The 17,098-nt window shown below is 43.4% G+C and overlaps 1 protein-coding gene across 1 annotated transcript; it reads left to right on the top strand.

Annotated features, from left to right (window-relative positions):
- The first annotated feature begins 6,821 nt into the window (after positions 1-6,821).
- On the top strand, positions 6,822-12,720 carry CNRIP1 (cannabinoid receptor interacting protein 1). The gene is made up of 3 exons (XM_059828609.1): positions 6,822-7,000; positions 7,690-7,834; positions 12,556-12,720. Exons 1-3 carry the CDS (start codon positions 6,822-6,824, stop codon positions 12,718-12,720), a joined length of 489 nt encoding a protein of 162 aa, XP_059684592.1.
- The last annotated feature ends 4,378 nt before the right edge of the window (positions 12,721-17,098 follow it).

Genomic DNA, 17,098 nt, shown 5'->3' with positions numbered 1-17,098 from the left:
GCTTTCCAATTCTTTGGCCGTCAAGTGTACTTGACATCAGCCAACAGATTCTAAAATTATTAGAGAGACAGAAACTCACACATAGCTAATAAAAAGCTTCATTCTCTTTGGAAACTGAGCTAAAAGTAAAAAGTTATCACTAAAAAGTGATCAAAAAGCTTTGTGTCACATTTACAGTAAAGAATCTCCCTATCAGTCCCAGGGCCCAGAATGAATTGAAGATGCATTCCAGAGTTGAGATGACCTAACTGAATTTCTGAGTTACATTTCTGTGAAGGCTCCCTTCATGTCCCATAAGCCTTGAAATGATGCTTGATGGACTCAGGAGCTTGTAGACTCTTCCTGTATAATGTCTCTTTTGGTCAGTAATTCCTTTCGCTTTAAGAAGGTGAATTATCGTCTCTTCCCTTTCATTCCAGTGGTTCCATCTTTGGGAAAAGGTACACTACTTTTCTTTTTGCTCTGATTGGATAATCCAAAAATATAGGTCATAGACAGCTCAAATTAAATACCTTTCACTGTATGGCTGGAAGCCAAACTATCCCTTTATTAGCTGCCTTGAGGCTGTAATGCTACAGAGCCTGGGGGTAGCATTAGAGACCAAGAATTGGCTCACAACTAGCTCTTCCTTCTGTCTCTAACTTGCTGCCCCTCAGACCTGAGGAAAGGAAATCCCTTCCCCAGCTGGAAGGGCTTATGGGGAACAAAGACAAAAGAATCTGCCAGCATTTTCCTCCCTGCAGGCAGCCTTTCCACAGGTTTTCCTGCTTGCCTGCTCCTGCTGGTTCAATGTTTGTGCTGAGTCAGGATGACAGGGCCCTGCACAATAAATTGATGATATGAAATGTCCAGGGACCTCTTCAACAGAACATCTAGATGACCTTATACTAAAAAGTGGTTTAATGTGAACAGAAAAGGATGCTGACTCCACAATTTCGCAAAAGCTCAGTTTCTCATTTACCTGCATGAAAAGCCCTTGGAGGTGTGAAATGCAATTCTAGACATGGTGGCACCAAGCCAATGACTCCAGAATTTACCGTTAGCTACTTAATCAACTCAGTGTCAAAGCATAAAATTACCTCCATCCAGTATTAGCTGGAAGAAGTTACTTCTATAACACTTCTTTTCTCTATATTGTTTCTATTTCATCTTCAAAGCTCAGCTTTTCCTTTTGCCCTTCTACCTTACGTGTCTGGAACAATCCTTTTCTTCTAACAATGAGGCTTGGTTTCATATATCACACATCACCACAGGGGAATCAGCACTTCATCTTCCCCCAGGCAGAAATGTGCTGATCAGCTAAATCATTCATGTGAAGCAAAACTGTCCTTAACCATACAGTGGCCACGGCAGGTGTGAGGGACAGCCCAGACTGCTCATGCACGTCTTCTTTGTCCAGCCATTCCTAAAGAGCGGCACAAGGCATAAGAGAGAGGAAGAGCTGTATTTCTTCTAGCTCTCCACAGAGGGGAGGATAGAGCTTTGTCAGGCTGAAACAGAAAGTAACCTGCATTGTGGAAACCTGCTATAACTTACCCTGTTCTGCCCATTTCTGTCCGAAGTAGGTAAAGGTGAGTGATACTGGATTAGCAACATTTGTCACAACAGCATGATCTGCAACAGAGCTGAATATTTTAGCTCAGTTTACTGGCAAGTGATCTGTTCTTGCACGGGAGATCTTGCTGCTGTATTTCCTCAGAAAATTCTGTGTTTCTTCTGCTACTTCAGGTTCCACCCCTGCAAGCATTAAAAAAAAAAGTGATCAACCACATTTATCTGAGCAAGGGATCTAGCTGAGAGACTGATGGGTGTTTATACCGAAAATCGGAACCATATCTTTGCAAATAAACGCGTCAGCTGCAAGAAAGACAGGCGGTTTTTCAGCTTGTTACATCAGCTTCACTGCTCTCCCTACTAGCCCTTGCACAGCTGTTCTTCAAACACGTTTGCTTCATTGTAAATACTATAAGCCCACTCCATCTGTAACAGAGCACATGAGTTCTCCATAAATATGGATCTCTCCAGCAAATCAAGCTGCATTTCCAGGGGAAATTAAATCAAATGCTATATGTTCAAAATGATTGTCTACATGGGAAAAAATAATATACACAAGTGGTTTGTAAAGGTGATAAAAACTCAGCCCGGCTTATAGTTCAGTAAAATCCTTTCTCACTTCTGCACAGAGGCCTCAAAAGAATTACAGTATTAAATTGAGAGCTGGCAGGTGCAAGTCTCAGCACAATTCACTCCATACGGAATCACACATGTGGCTATTTTTAGCAAATGAGAGATTGTGGCTTTGCATCCACTTCTCGAAAAGAAACCCAAACCCAGAGCATTTCCAAATTTAGCATTGTGTTAAGAAGGGAAGCAAAAAGGGGCAAGCACGAAAAGACTATTACAGGTATTGTCTATGTCACCTTGGAATCTAAATGTTGTAGGTTGGCCATCATAAATGAACCATCTTGTTCTGACCTCAAGGCACATTTTATATATTTAATTATTGTGGAGCTATGCAGCAGGATTAGTGCATTAACTCTAAGTGGGAAGACCTGCATAAATGGTAATACTGAAAAGCTTATATAGCTGACATATTATCATGCATAGAGAGATCATAGTGAGTGGATGCAGTCGAGAGACCAAATGGATTTCTCCAGAATGTTTTCTAGACAAACTGGACCAGCACAAAGCATAGGCCATAGCTTATCTGCATATTAGCTTTGACTTTTCATTGGATGCATCCAACCTCACCTGTGATATACTCACCTCTCCCCTACAGTAGTTCCCCATTAGTGATACATGCAGGCAATGTAGCCATAGCAGGGAAGGCCTCTGCACAAGGGGGAGGTCTTGGAGGATGAAGCTGCAGCATGAGAAGACTTCCCTAGTTCTGGGGAGAGAGAGATGAGAATAGCTGAGCATACTGGCTGCAATTCACTTGAGGGAGCTCACCACTTCCCTTCAAAAGCACTAAGGGGTTTGCCAGGGCACAGGGGAGTACTGCAACGTTCCTGCCCCAAGGGAAAGGAATTAGCTTAATGTACCTTGCTGACAACAAGCTGGGAAGCCTCAGGTGCCAGGGGAACAAAAGGTAAATATGAAGGACCTGAAAAAACAAACAAACAAACAAAAGCAGTTTTGCACTTTACAAAGATATTAAAGATTCCAACCCCCACCCCCCAAACGTAGGTGTAGAGAACAGAGGAATAGACACAAATTTATCTCTTTGTTCCTGGAAGTAAATTACTGCTGTGGCTTAGGACAATTGGGACCTTGTCCTAAGTCTATGATGATCTATTTAGCTTTGAATCTTGTAAAGGTCAGCACATTTGCTCTGTGCCCCTGGCAAAACCACACTGCCTCCTTCTCCCTGCAAGTATTCTGCTCCCTAGAGAATATCAAGCAGTTAATATCAGGTAACCATGCAGCAGCCTGGGACCCACAGAAAAATCCCCACGAGGACTGGAAGGGCATAGGTTTCTCTAGCCAGGGCCCATCCCACCACCCTCAGTGAGGGAGCAGCCCACAGCACCAGGTACCTCCATGGGGATGGACTGAGATCAAGCCAAGTGGTCAGCTGGCAGGTCAGGATCAACAGCATCCATGGCTGGACATGTCTGTGACAGAGCTGGAGACCAGTACTCCTAAGCATAATTCAAGAAATGACTGAAGGCCCAGGGCTGAGCTGAAATAGGGCCCATGGGCAGAGGTGTGGGTGGAGGTCCCAGGTGAGGCTGGTCAGGGCCATTAAGGTGGGCAGCAACAAAACTAACCTCCCAGAAAGACTTAGCAAAGGCAACACCTCCCCTTGATCTACACAGATAAAGAGCATTTGGCAGGATCAGATAAGTAAATGCATATGAAGTTATCAGACCCATAAAAAGAAAGGCAATGCCTACATTTAAAATTCCTTCTTCATAAATGTTCTACTCTCATCACGTCTCACTTTCACGTGGTAAAACAGTTACTCAGCCTATGCATACATAATCTGTAATATGATGCTTTTTTAGTTCTCCCTCATGTTTGCCACTTTTTGCCATAGTGGTCTGGAATAAAATCACAGCCTGAGCTGTGTCCAGAGAAAGATGATAATTCAGGCAGAAATGATAAGGGAAAAAAAACTCGTTATAGATCTGACCTCTCATGTACTTGGGAAACTAATTGCAATCAATGTCTTCAGCTACACACAATTTACCACAACATGATATGTCTAGCCTGTGAGGTGAGTAAAACTGATTCCTGGCAATAGCCATTATTCTTCACACACCACTTTAAGTGATACCATCAGATTCCCCGTGTGTAAGGCCTCTGTGATTTCATATTGAATTACATTTAAACTTACAGAAGTGGGAACTGCTGCAAGGAAAACTTTCAACAAGCTACAAAATGTAGCAGTTTCAGCAGAATATAACAAAAAAAATGAGAATTCTCTTGCAATGAGCAAAAAAGATATGCACATGTGGTCTTTTTTTGTGGAGCCATACTGTTATGAGACATGTGTCTACATATAGCAGCTGCTTCCTCATCTGAAAATGTGTATATACCACTTGAAAATATCTTGGAAGTTATCAGACAATCAAGACCATTCATTGTTGACTTAGACAAGGGTCCGAGGGATTCATTTTACCTACTTTTGGTGTCTGCTTTTGAGGACCTTTAAAGTCAGCAAAGATCTTTGCAACAAATCGAGTTCAGTGTATGATTTGTGATCAAAAGTTGGCCCCCACTATGGGATGGGTAGCTCCTGCAACTTACTACTTTATTAGATGCAACTACTCTTTGATTAGGTGGCCTTTGACAATATAAGAGTCTTGGGTGACTCACCAAGCCCAAAAGATTCTTCTCATACATTAATGTTAATAAAGACGCTACCTCATCATACATTGGGAATTGTTGTTTTATTTTTTTTCAATGGCATTTGTTTCACTCTTAACTGTTTAGTGGGAGAAGCAACGACTGCATTAACAACTTCCCTATAGGGGAGTCCCCGCTGCCAGTGACTGCTATTGAAGGTGGGATGTTACTTACAAAACTCATTACATGCACAGTTCTGAGATGCAGGGATCATGCCCTGCCCTTATCTTTGTGGAAACCTTGCTGGCTGGACACATTATGAAGCCTATTCTTAGCCGGATACCTATTCAAGGCAAATAAAGTCGGGTTGTTTTTCTTTTTTTTTTTTTTCCCAGAGGTTAAGTTGTCAGCAGAATGTATTCTTTTGCTTAATGTTCACAATAAAAACAATTCACTAATTAACTTGCATGCACAAAGAAATGCAGCTGGGTAAGGCTGTATCTTCCATTTGGCTTAGCAATACTACATTTTACCACCATGAGTACATCCCAGCTTTAGAAAAACAAAGAAAAGGTCAGGTCCAGTGCAACACGTAGCTGTGAAATTTTCCTAACAAAAATCACGAACTCTGCCATAATGTCCAATCAAACAAAACATGCATTTGTGGCCCAAGTCCTGTGTCAGCCATAAGAATGTTGCAGTTTTAACAGCAAGCAAGAACAAATGCAAAAGAATGGAAAGGATGCACAAACCTGCTCCTGGGTGAAAAGTAATCTCTAACTGTTACATGGGAATGAGACCTGCAGAGAGTTGAATTATCACACAGAATCACTAAGGTTGGCAAAGACCTGCAAGATCATCAAGTACAACCATCAACTAGCACCACCATGCCCATTAAACCATGTCCCACAATGCCTCGTCCACACATTCCTTGAACACGTCCAGTGATGGTGACTCCACCACCTCCCTGGGTAGCTGGTTCCAGTGTTTCAGCACTCTCTCAGTACAGAAATTTTTCCTAATATCCAGCCTGAACCTCCCCTGGTGCAACGTGAGGCCATTTTCTCTTGTCCTGGTAGTTGTTATGGTACAACTTCCAGTTTCACAGATCTATCTCCTTGAAGAAATGGTACCAACCATAGGTAAAGAGTAGCATTAGACCTAAAGAAATGAGGTTTTGATCTGATACTGCAATTACAGTGCTGTATTTGGTTTTTTCTATTAAAACAAGATTGTGATAAGGTGATAAAAAAAGCCTCAGCAGACAGCCTGAACCAAATATTGATGTTGACAGTTGAATTCAGGGCGCAAGAAACTGACCCTCAGTCTAGGCATGGTGGCTCGCAAAAACCTTTCGCTGTACAGGGAGAAGAGGCACAAAAACATGTCTTCGCTCTCCACCCTCCCCTCCCTCTCAGGCAGCTCTGGCTCCTGCGTGCCGCTACGCAGATGCTTCAGCCCACCCCAGAGGGCTCGATCAGCCCGCAGGAGCCGGCTCCCCGCCGTGAGGGGATCAGCAGGGTGACATGGAGGGGGCTCCCCTCCGACGAGACCCCACGGCGCGCTGCCGGCCGAGCGCAGGAGCCCCGCGGGGCGCTCCCTGACCGCGCCGCTGTCCGTGCCCGTGGTGCTGAACGGCGGCGGCGCCCGCCTGGCCCGACCCGGGCCCCCCGCGCTCCCTCCGGGACGAATGGCGAGATTAAGGCTGCAGTAATCGGGGCCGGATTAACTCCCTGGAAATCGGCTGCAATCTGAGCAGCTGCAAATGTCCCCCAGCCCGGGAGATGGGGCGGGGGAGCACCCGCCGCCCAGATGCTGCGCCGCGATTAAGGGGAGGGAAAAACCCAAATATATCATCCGCTGCTTTTGGGAAGGGCTGGGCTGGCTGGGATCCGGCAGCCCCTCCTCTTCCTCCTCCCTCCTCCTCTTCCTCTCCCCTCGCAGCCTCGCTCTCCTCTCCCGGCCAGCCGCCTACCGCGGAGGGGGTGAGACGAGCGCAGAGCCCGCAGCCCCCCCGGCGACGAGCGATGGGCGACATCCCCGGCCTCGTGAAAATCAGCGTCTCCCTCAAAATCCAGCCCAACGACGGGGCGGTGTATTTCAAGGTGGACGGGCAGCGCTTCGGCCAGAACCGCACCATCAAGCTGCTGACCGGGGCCAAGTACAAGATCGAGGTGTCCCTCCGGCCCGGCACCGTCCAGGCCACGTAAGTGCAGCCGCCCTGCTCGGGGCGGCTCCCCCGGCCCGACCCTGCCCTTCCCTTCCCCACTGCTTTATTTTTAGAGATGTAATATTTTTTCCTGGCACGCTGACAGCACGGGGTTTCCGTGATTTCTCTCTCACCGCCCTTTTGCTTTGGTGGCCCCGTTGCTAGGTCCCTGGCCAGCTGTTCCCAGTGCTTTGCCCGGCTGGCTCGGCAGAAAGGACGCGTTTTGGAGTCGCTGCCTTCCCTCTCCCTCCCCACCTTCTCCCGGAGCTCTTTCAAGCCCAGCTCCTTTTCTCTCTCCTTCCCTGCCGTTTGCCCCCGAGGCAGAGGGAAGAATCCCCATGTCAGGGATGCACCATGCCTAAGCCTGGCAAAGCAGAGACTGGGACCAGAGAGGGTGCAGATGGGGAACAGGCTCTGGGTGGAGAGACAGACCTGGAGAAGCGATTCGACTAACCTCTCCCGAGCTACTTGAGAGCCCTCCTGCCTTTCCTTTCTACACCTTCCCTGGGTGACTGCAGAGCCCTGATATTTTTCAGGAGCCCCAGTGAGTCAGCAGCACCTGCAGGTCTGCTAAAATCCCTGAAGCATCCCTCAGCACAGAGGCTGCCAGCCCACATGCTGGCTCCAAGCTGCTAGGGAAGGGGACCTGCAGGGCTGCTGAAAGGCTGGATCCTGTCTCTTTGCAGGACAATGGGCATCGGGGGCGTCAATGTCCCGCTGGAGGAGAAATCGCGGGATGCACAGGTAGCCTTTTACACAGGGATCTACGACACGGAAGGGGTGCCCCATACCAAGAGCGGGGAGAGACAGCCCATCCAGGTCAACATGCAGGTATGTGGTTCTCTAAGCTTGGCATGGGAAGACAAGGGAGGGCAGCGGGGGGTTGACTCCCAGAGGGAGTTGTGGAGGTGAAATATTCCAGGGCAAAGCCTGATCACAGCTGCTGCACTCCTCTCTGCTTTACGTCAGGAAGACCACTGATCAGAGCGTAGCTGGAAAACACAAGCTCTGCTTCCCAAGGGGAAGCCAAGAGAGCAGGCAAGGGCCAGGAAGTAGTAGGGGGATTTCTAGAGATTCACATAGCCCTTTGGGGTGCTGCAGGAGAAAGAAAAAGGAGCTGAACTTCTCACCTTTTCTGCAGGGCATATTACAGACTTCAAGCGGCTCCCACCAAGGTCCCTGGCTAAGAACCCAGTCCCAAGCCCTTGGCATGCAGGAACCCCCCTTTTCTCTGCCAGCACTGCCAGGTTTTTTGGAGCAGAGCATGCCCCAAGCACAAGGGTTGACTACTCTCCCCTTCCACCTGTCATCTGCAGGATGCCTGAGGACATGCCAGAGGTTGAAAGCATGCATGAGACCACACAACCCAACACACCCTCAAAGGCTGTCTTCTCCCTTTCTTTCCCCATATGCTTCCATTATCACATTATCTCTGCATCCGCAAACCTAAGTTCTTATTCCGGTGGCTCCTCACCCCAACCTTAAAGAGAAGCTCCAAGGGCCAGAATCGGTATATGCCATGGCCCCAAAGCAAGATGACAAAAGCTCCAGCCCATAAGGCAGCAGAGCTGACAGAAGACAGGAAGGGCAGCAGGCACTGCTTTGGGTGGTGCACTCGGGGTGCAGAGGGAGATTTGTTTTGTTCTGGCTTTGGTTTGGTTATTTGGGGTTTTTTCCCTCTCCTGATTACAGTTGTGTGGGATTCCTGCTGGTTGTTCTGTGCCTCCTGTACCAAAAAGGAGGAAACAGGGCAGTAAGCCATCTTCATTTGAAGCTCTCTTAAGGGTTTGTTCCAACTTATGCAAGTTTAGGACCTTGCCAAGCCCACCAGATTTTGGCTTTTTCTCATGCTTGCTCCCTGCATTCCAGATTTCATCTTGATCTTTACCTTCACTACTTTTTTCTGGAATCATCATTTAGCATGACAATCCCCTACTAAACAGATGTTACTGAACTGTAACATCTCCATTTGGAGTCTTCAATAATTACAGCCTGCGTAACTTAATTTTGGAGACCCACATCACATTAACAGTTACCACTTCATAATCTTAGGTTAAGAAGACTACCCTGAAGTATTTGTCCACCTTAATCGCTTTTCTATATAGCTGCCTCCTTTTAATACCTTGGAAAACCAAACACCCGGTATGACTTCTGAACCAGCAGAACAGGGCTACTGGATGCCACCATTGAGTATTGTAGTTACATTTCACAATGTCCTTACACCAGGAAGTGAAAGGGCAGTGCTCCCAAAAAAACCCCAGCTACTTTGACTAAGGCATCCCTATTTTGATAGTCACCTTTACCCCTAAGTGTAGCACTGATGTGAATTCTGAAAATCTGGAAGTTTAGCTTTTCTTATGGAGAAAATAGTCAAATAAATCACAAATTAAGTAATTCCAAGAAATGCAAAGAGGTTCTGATTTTCAAATACAAGCTCTGAGCTGGTTTGTTGCAGCATCAGAATGAGTAGCCACAATATTTGTCCAAACAGTAGCTTTTACAAATCAAATCCTAGGATATTAACCATGAAGCTAATAGGATTTTCAAGCATTAAGCAGGTCCTCAACCCCTTTTAGGATTTGATCTTGATAGATAGGTTCTTCAGTACAGACTTTGATGTCCACAATTGATACTTTTAAGTATTAAATATAGGCAACTCAACAGAGATTTTCATGTTTAACTCATCATTTAGCTGCTTAGCTAGACAGAGCCATAACAGATTCAGGGAACCAGCCTCAGACACCCCAGCTTGAAAACTGCTTCTAATACCTACTTCCTCAATTTTCAAAACTGGGCTTATTGCATACAACTTTAAATTTTCCTATTTCTTCAACCATGAGGAACTTCCGCCTCCATTTGCTTTTCTAGAACAGACAGGATCCTAAGGAGATAAGGACACTATTTAAGGCATAAAATCTGAACTCACATTAGAATTAGACTGTGAGGTCTGTCCTACAGTTAAAAACTGGTCTGATACCGCCAATCTAATGCCTGAAAGACGGAAGGTCCATAAGAATTTATTTCCCATCTGCTTTAGAACTTTAAACAAATAATTCTTTGTACTCCTACTTTAACTGGCTAGTAGACAGCCATAGTTTATACATGTAAAACAACAATCCTGTTTCTGAATTTCAGAATATAAGGATGCGTTCCTGTTACCTGAATGCTCAATTATGTGCAGTGTACTGTCTAGCAAATACTGTAAACTAAGTTAGAAACCTCTCTTTGGATCTCATTTCATTCTTGGTCAGACTAGATTAAGATTGAATAAAGAAGCCAGACCTCCATTCCCCTAATAAATAGCCATCAAATCATCCTAGCATGCAAATTCAGAGGGAGTGATTAAATAACTATTCACGCCTATAGCAGTGGACGACAGAGAATAGCAGACAGGGAAATAGGCTTCTAAGCCAGACTTACAAAGAGTAGGGCCATCCCTCCTCCCTGGGGAAGCCTGTATACAGGCCCAGTCGAGGAGGCAGGATTCAGCTGCAGGAGCCACGGGAATTCAGGGGAACTCTGAAGATGCAGAACGCTCATTACACCACAGAGCTGCTACATCTGCTAAGTACCAGGCTGGGGGCGAGGCACATGGTAGTAGAAAAGCTCTGCAATTAATTCTTTCCTTCTCCTGGAAATCCACAGCAGTCTAACTACTCAGGGCAGCTCAGCAAACTGGGTCATTGGCGGAAGATAGAATTTGTTTTCTCCCTTTATCTTGTTAAAATTCAGATCCTCCATAAATTAATGAAATGAAATGCTGCTCTTGCATTATATCACCTTCTACAAATGCTTTTTATTCCTCAGTTTCCAGACCAAGGGTGGCTGACGCTTCTCTCCGACAATTTCTCTGTGTGGATTGTGCACAGTAATATCCAATGTGCTTAACCTTTACTATCTTGCCTTATGAGTATATCAAGATTATTATCAGAGATGATTCATAAAAAAAAAATCCTTAATTAAGGTTTTAGCTGCTGGGAGAGATAAAATAGCCTGTACATCTGATTCTCTTTGTCAAAGGAAGTGGCAGAAATATTTCAGCTACTCCTTTAAGGTAACACTTGCAGCTGAAGCCAAATAAAAACCTTCCACTAACCACACAGAGCAATTCCTGCTGTTGTCAAGGCTAAATTTAAGTTACCGCAGCGGGCTGGGGTAAGGTTTAAAGCAATGTCCATTATGCAGTAGCAGCTTGCAAAGCACATCTTGACTTAAAAAATCCCCTAACATGTCCTTCTGAGAAAACTGGATACAGAAGGCTCTGCTTGCAACTCATGAAGAGTCACCGTGTAAAAGGGCTTTCATCCTGACTTTGCAAATGAGATTATAACAGGCAGATGATCAAAGGTCAGCCCCCAGGCACATGATGGAAATGGAAAATAGTCAAGTGAAGAAGCTGTCATTAAAGTGAGTGATGGAAATATTTAAAAGGAAAAAATGTTGAAGAACAGAGTGTCGTTCAGTAGTGCTGAATCCACTATCTAATATCTTCTAACACAGCACAATCAACAAACCATACTACTGGGACCAACAGCAATGCGTATAGGCTTCATACCCACACTTTGGACTCTCTGCAAGGTCTCAAGGCACAGGAACTCGAATTTTACATCACCATCGCAACTGAAGTCATGATCTATCCTTGTTGAGCCTCATTCATATATTTTTTCTGATATTGCAAGGGTATCTAGCAATGGCTTCAAAAAAGTGAGAGATTTTATTTTGCAGAACTTAGTATAACGATAGTTTCATTCACTTCAAAGTTGCAAGCACAATCAGACAACTTGCAGTCAATGTCTCACTACCCCTTCACTGTGTTAGGCGCTTATCTGCTAACGTGCTGATTATCTCCTCCTTAGCCTCTGTTACTCATATCCAAGTTTCAAAAGCTGCACTATCACAGTACAACTAGCAATTACAGAAATGCACAAAGGAGAACAACTTCTGCTTAAGTTTCATGCAAAATGCAGAACCGAATTCCCAGGAAGGAGTAAGTGGTCTAATAGCAGGATGTCTCAATCAAGACACTGCAAACATAAAGCTACAAAATACAGGGACATTATTTTCAGATTGAGCAAAAGAAGGAATCTTCCCAGTCCTAAGTGCAGCCTCTAGGTATGGTATAAAGGTGAAGTGACGGCCTGCATCACTAGAGATCACTGCTACATGATCTGTATACACAAGCCCCTTTGAGACCATCATGCCAACTACTGTTGTGTCATCTTAAGGATTATAGCTTTGATTCTTGATGTTAGTAACATTTATCCATTTGGGAACTTGAACATTTTTACTCCCTTGCCTTTCCCAGATATAAGTTCAAGAGCACAGTACACGGAGAATCTGATCCTCCATGGTTTATGTATGCCTAAGCATAAAAGACTTTATGACTGCTAGAGCAGGCTTTACAGATCTTTGTTTTATTGACTTGAAGAACAATAACCCTTATATCAGCTGTTTTCCGTTCCGCAGTTTCCTAAGAGTGTTGTTTCTCATTAAGAGAGAGAAACCAAGAAAATAATCAGCTCACTAACACTGATATTCCCTCTTTCTCACAGTTTAACGACATTGGCGTTTTTGAAACAGTCTGGCAAGTTAAATTCTACAACTACCACAAACGGGATCATTGCCAATGGGGAAACAGTTTTGGTAGTATTGAGTACGAATGCAAACCGAACGAAACACGCAGTCTTATGTGGATCAATAAAGAGACCTTCCACTGAAGAGATGTGAAACCAATACTGCTGGACAATCTCCCTAAAGAAAAATCTACCTTTTTAAACCAGCAAGAAGCCTTAACAAAGGCATACTGTAATGTTGCTTCGTTCCACAAGGTTCCAACAACTACGTTGTATATACAGGTGGTGCCACTAAAATCTTTGCCTATTACTGTATTTTAAGTTTACCATAGCATCTGCAACATTCTTTATCTGTCACCCTGAGAATATTGGAAAGTTCATGGTAAAGAATATTTGGTAGCTGGGTAGAAAGTCATACCATCATAATACTGTCATAAGTATTTGAATTATGCCCACTAAACAGTTCCACTAGACATAACTTTTGTGAAGTGTTTTGCTTTATTGCTTAGAATTTGGATGCAACATCACATTGGTGATTTCTGTATTTATATCTGTGTTTGCTCCTAAATCAGTGTGCTCCTTCAAGCATTTTTTCATACATGACATCCCAGTGGACAGCAAAAAGTGCAAATTATGGATATTTGTAGGTTTAGCTAAATGGCAGCTACTGCAATGTTGATATTGTGCTTTCACACCAGGGGATTTGGAAACTCATTCTCCCTTTTGTTAAGTGCTGCAAGATATTCTGTAAAGTTTCCTAATTTACCAAGTCTCTCACAATAGGATTCTTTCTTGTTAAGTTTCCCAGTCTCTCAAATAGCTTTAGGAAACGGTATAAAACATGCTAACCTGAAGGAAGAAAAAGCAATAAATCAGTTGTGATATCAAAGACATCTAACAACATGGCTAATATCTATCATAAGATCATATAGTGTTCTTGAAAGATACAGCAGCCATACTTAATTCAGTTCTTCGAGTAAGAGTTCTGATAGTAATCTCCATTTTTCTTTTTTTCTAACACATTGCTCAAATCAGTGAAATCCTACAAATCAACTTTTCCAACCCTGACCACTGAATTATACCAAAACCAACAGGATTTCTGATGAACAAACACTCAGCAGTGTGAAGAGTGCAGATCTCAGTGCATGTTTATACATGCATCGCACTCTTTCAAATAAAGATAAGCATGTAAGCATTTGCATGGTTATGACTAAAGGTGCTACGTAAACACTAGATCAGTGTTTAACACATACAGACAACAAAAAACAAACATATCTTTTCTTTCAGTAAATAAAGCAGGGAAAAAACTACGCTGTTCCATCCCCAACTTGGGCTAAAGCAAGCTGTCGGTTCTTTCATATCTGTTATTCCCTTTGTGAATAATTTGTAAATTGTGTATGTAAATGGTAACCATGAGTTTTGATCTTTGTAATAAAGGACTTAAACAATTTCTTCTCTAGTATGACCATATAAGTAAGTTGAAAATACTGTATCAAAAAAGGCAGTGGTTTTAGAAAGTCGGACAGCAGAGGGTACGTAGTCAGTGCTTTCTGAGAAGCCAGTCCAAGGTACCTCTTGTTCTTTAACCAAAGCTCCTGTTTCTAGGAAATACAGATCCAATGTGCTAGAATGCAGACAGTTAATGTGATAACACTCAATAGAGCTTATTGATTAAATTCAGCTGCATTTTGTTGCACTAACATAGTGTGGGAAGTGAAGATTTACAACAGAAGTGAAATACCAAAGGAATATTTTCTTCCATTGACTGATCAATTAAAAAGCTTGACTGTTCGCAGATTTCTATAAACAAAAGAGCCTGACAGTAGCACTGATGTAGTACACCACCAGAACAGTGAGCTAGCCAGCTGCATCTCTACTCAGAGGCAGTATTACACAGGCAAATTTCACTGTGATGAAATTCTAGAAATAATCTTCTGCATTAACTTCTTTCCTAGGCTCTTCCTAGACTGCAGAGAGAATTCTTCAAAATGAAAAACTGAACTAAGCAAATTCAAATGAAATCTGTATTTCAGACAGAAGTGTTATTCCCAGCAGTTCAGCAGAAATTTCCAGGTAACAGGCTTCAATGATACCAAACTTCCAGCTGTCAATCAGTTCCATCTCTGCACTGCTAGAACATGATTTTCTAAAGCAACAATTGGCATACTTTGGTTTATTCTGTCAGCAAGAAATACATAGGATTCCTAAATTAACAGAGAAACTTCTGTCCTAGTAAAATTAAAACATGTAAGACAGGCCTTCACTTTGGGTTCAGCTTTTATGAAATCTTTGGCCCATGATGTCCTAGCCCTCCAGCATTTAAGAAATGTTACAATGAATAAATCCAACCTATCCTGGAACAGGAGGGCTATTATTCTCAGCTAGCTGGACGCACACCTTTCCCAAGGTAAATACTCATGTTCATATTAATGCCAAATAGGGCAGCAAATTTCTCATGTCCTAGCAAGCCCTGTAGCAACTCAGCTGAAATTTAGTTCAGAGAGTGGTCAAGAAAGAGCCTGCAGATGGAGTTGCTTTTTAAAGGAAGGAGAGAACAGTCAGACCAACTGTGTCTAGCAGGCTCCATAGCCTGACACCGAACATTGCTGCCCAGGACCATAGCACCCCTTTCACAGACAGTGGCAGAGACAAAAAGGATGAGGACTGGTTAACAGTTTATCACAGGGAAGGTGGAAATAGCATTTACCAGCAGCTGTTATATCCTTCTCCCCTAGATGAAGTTTAAGCATACAAAAATGTGGCTTGATGGCCTTGCATTATTCCTAAAGAGAAGATTAGTCACATGGTGTTTGTTGAGTGTCCATATATCCATACCACCACAGATGACAGCGCTGATACTCTGTATGTGTAAAGCAATAGTCCCATCAACTTCCCCTTGCTCAACAAGTGCTTTGCTACAAACCTTCGCTCCTAGTAAAGGAGACCCAAGACTTTAGCAGTTCTCTGAAAGCAATGTTCTGAATTTCTTTTATCCACGACAACGCTGATAAATATTCATAAAGCTTGAGTCACTAAAAAACTGTTGCTGTGACAGTTTGACGCATTATTCAATCAGCATCATTTATTCTCCAGACCAGTTTGTTCTTTACACACCTTTTTCTAATTAGTATTTCCATTTTTGTTCAGAACAAGACACAACACATTAAGCTTAAACATATATTTATTTTTATCCATTACAATGTCAGAAAATTCTGACAATGTGTCAATCCAGCTGAAACCACAAAGCACTCATATCTGAAGGTTTTATACAAGAGACTTAAAGATTTTTCTCATGAAGTGTCCAGCCTTCATTTTCATGAGAAAGATTGAAACAAATATACCGAATCTTTCAGAGTAATTTTTTCATCTGTATTTAGGTAGCAGTTAGCACTTTCAGACTGCGGAGTAAAAGGATCCAAGGGCAAGTTATTAGTCATGATTATTACAGTTGCGATCCTGCATAGGGCTTGCATTAGATCATTAGAGTTTGCACAAAGCTTTGTGTTTAGTGCAGCTACTACAGGCTTTGGTATCTCCTACCACCTGACTGTATCTGAAAAAAGAAATAATACTGCTAAAGTCTCCGTGCCCTATTAACAGAAGTTAGGGAGGTTGCACTGGGTTCAGCTAAGGCTGTCGATTGTTTTGCAGATGCAGAGTGATCCTTAGTGATTCCAGACTAGCAGAGCATCAGAAAGCCTCATTTATCACATTTTTCCTATAGAAGATGCAAACGGAACTTCTGTACAACGAAGCTGTAAGTTTTGTGACAAGGCTTTTACATGCTAGCAGAGGTTGGTTTCTATTCAGTTAGGAGCACCTGCCTCACTTGCTATATAAAATTTTGACGGATGTGCTATGTTGAACAGTTCTAGAGTCTCTGTGTAAAGCTTTGATTAAATAAGGGCATGGCACGTTGTAACTGCTAGCCTCTTTGAGATCTGAAACAAGTGCTGTGGCTTTCAGAATTCAAAGCATTGAGCATTGTCTTAATAGATGTGTCAACCCTGAAGCACAAAGCAGTAGTATACTGAGTCTTACAACATTCATGTTTTCCCTTAGCTCTACAAAGCTCACAAGCCTATGACTGGAAAGTCCCCTCAGTGCAGCTACTCCAGATCTTTGGCTAGGAGAGACAGGCACTCCTGCCCACAGGCCTTCCCTGCTGCAGATTTGACAGCTTTCGCCAGCATTCCTTGGACTGCTTCCTTTTTGCCTCTCCCTGAGACCAGGATTTAAGGCTTCAAATCCCTGCAAGCCCTGGCTTTCAGCCTTAGGAAGACAGGGCTGCATCAACCCAGGAAGAGCCAAAACCAGTGCTGTCTGCATCATTTTCTCTGTCCCTACCCTCAAAGTTGTTGATTATTTCTCTTGTAAGTCAACACAGCTTGGTTCTGTGCACTCAGGAAGGATAATCCCATGACTGATCTTATACATTACATAGAACCTTCCCTGCCTCTTTCTGCACAGATTCCAATTGTATACCAACTATAAATAAGAAGAAAATGACCAACTGCCAAAA

The sequence above is a fragment of the Gavia stellata genome, chromosome 23 (assembly GCF_030936135.1).
Source record: "Gavia stellata isolate bGavSte3 chromosome 23, bGavSte3.hap2, whole genome shotgun sequence".
Taxonomy (NCBI): domain Eukaryota; kingdom Metazoa; phylum Chordata; class Aves; order Gaviiformes; family Gaviidae; genus Gavia; species Gavia stellata.
The sequence above is the reverse complement of the archived record's forward strand: the minus strand, read 5'-3'. Positions and strand labels throughout refer to the sequence as shown.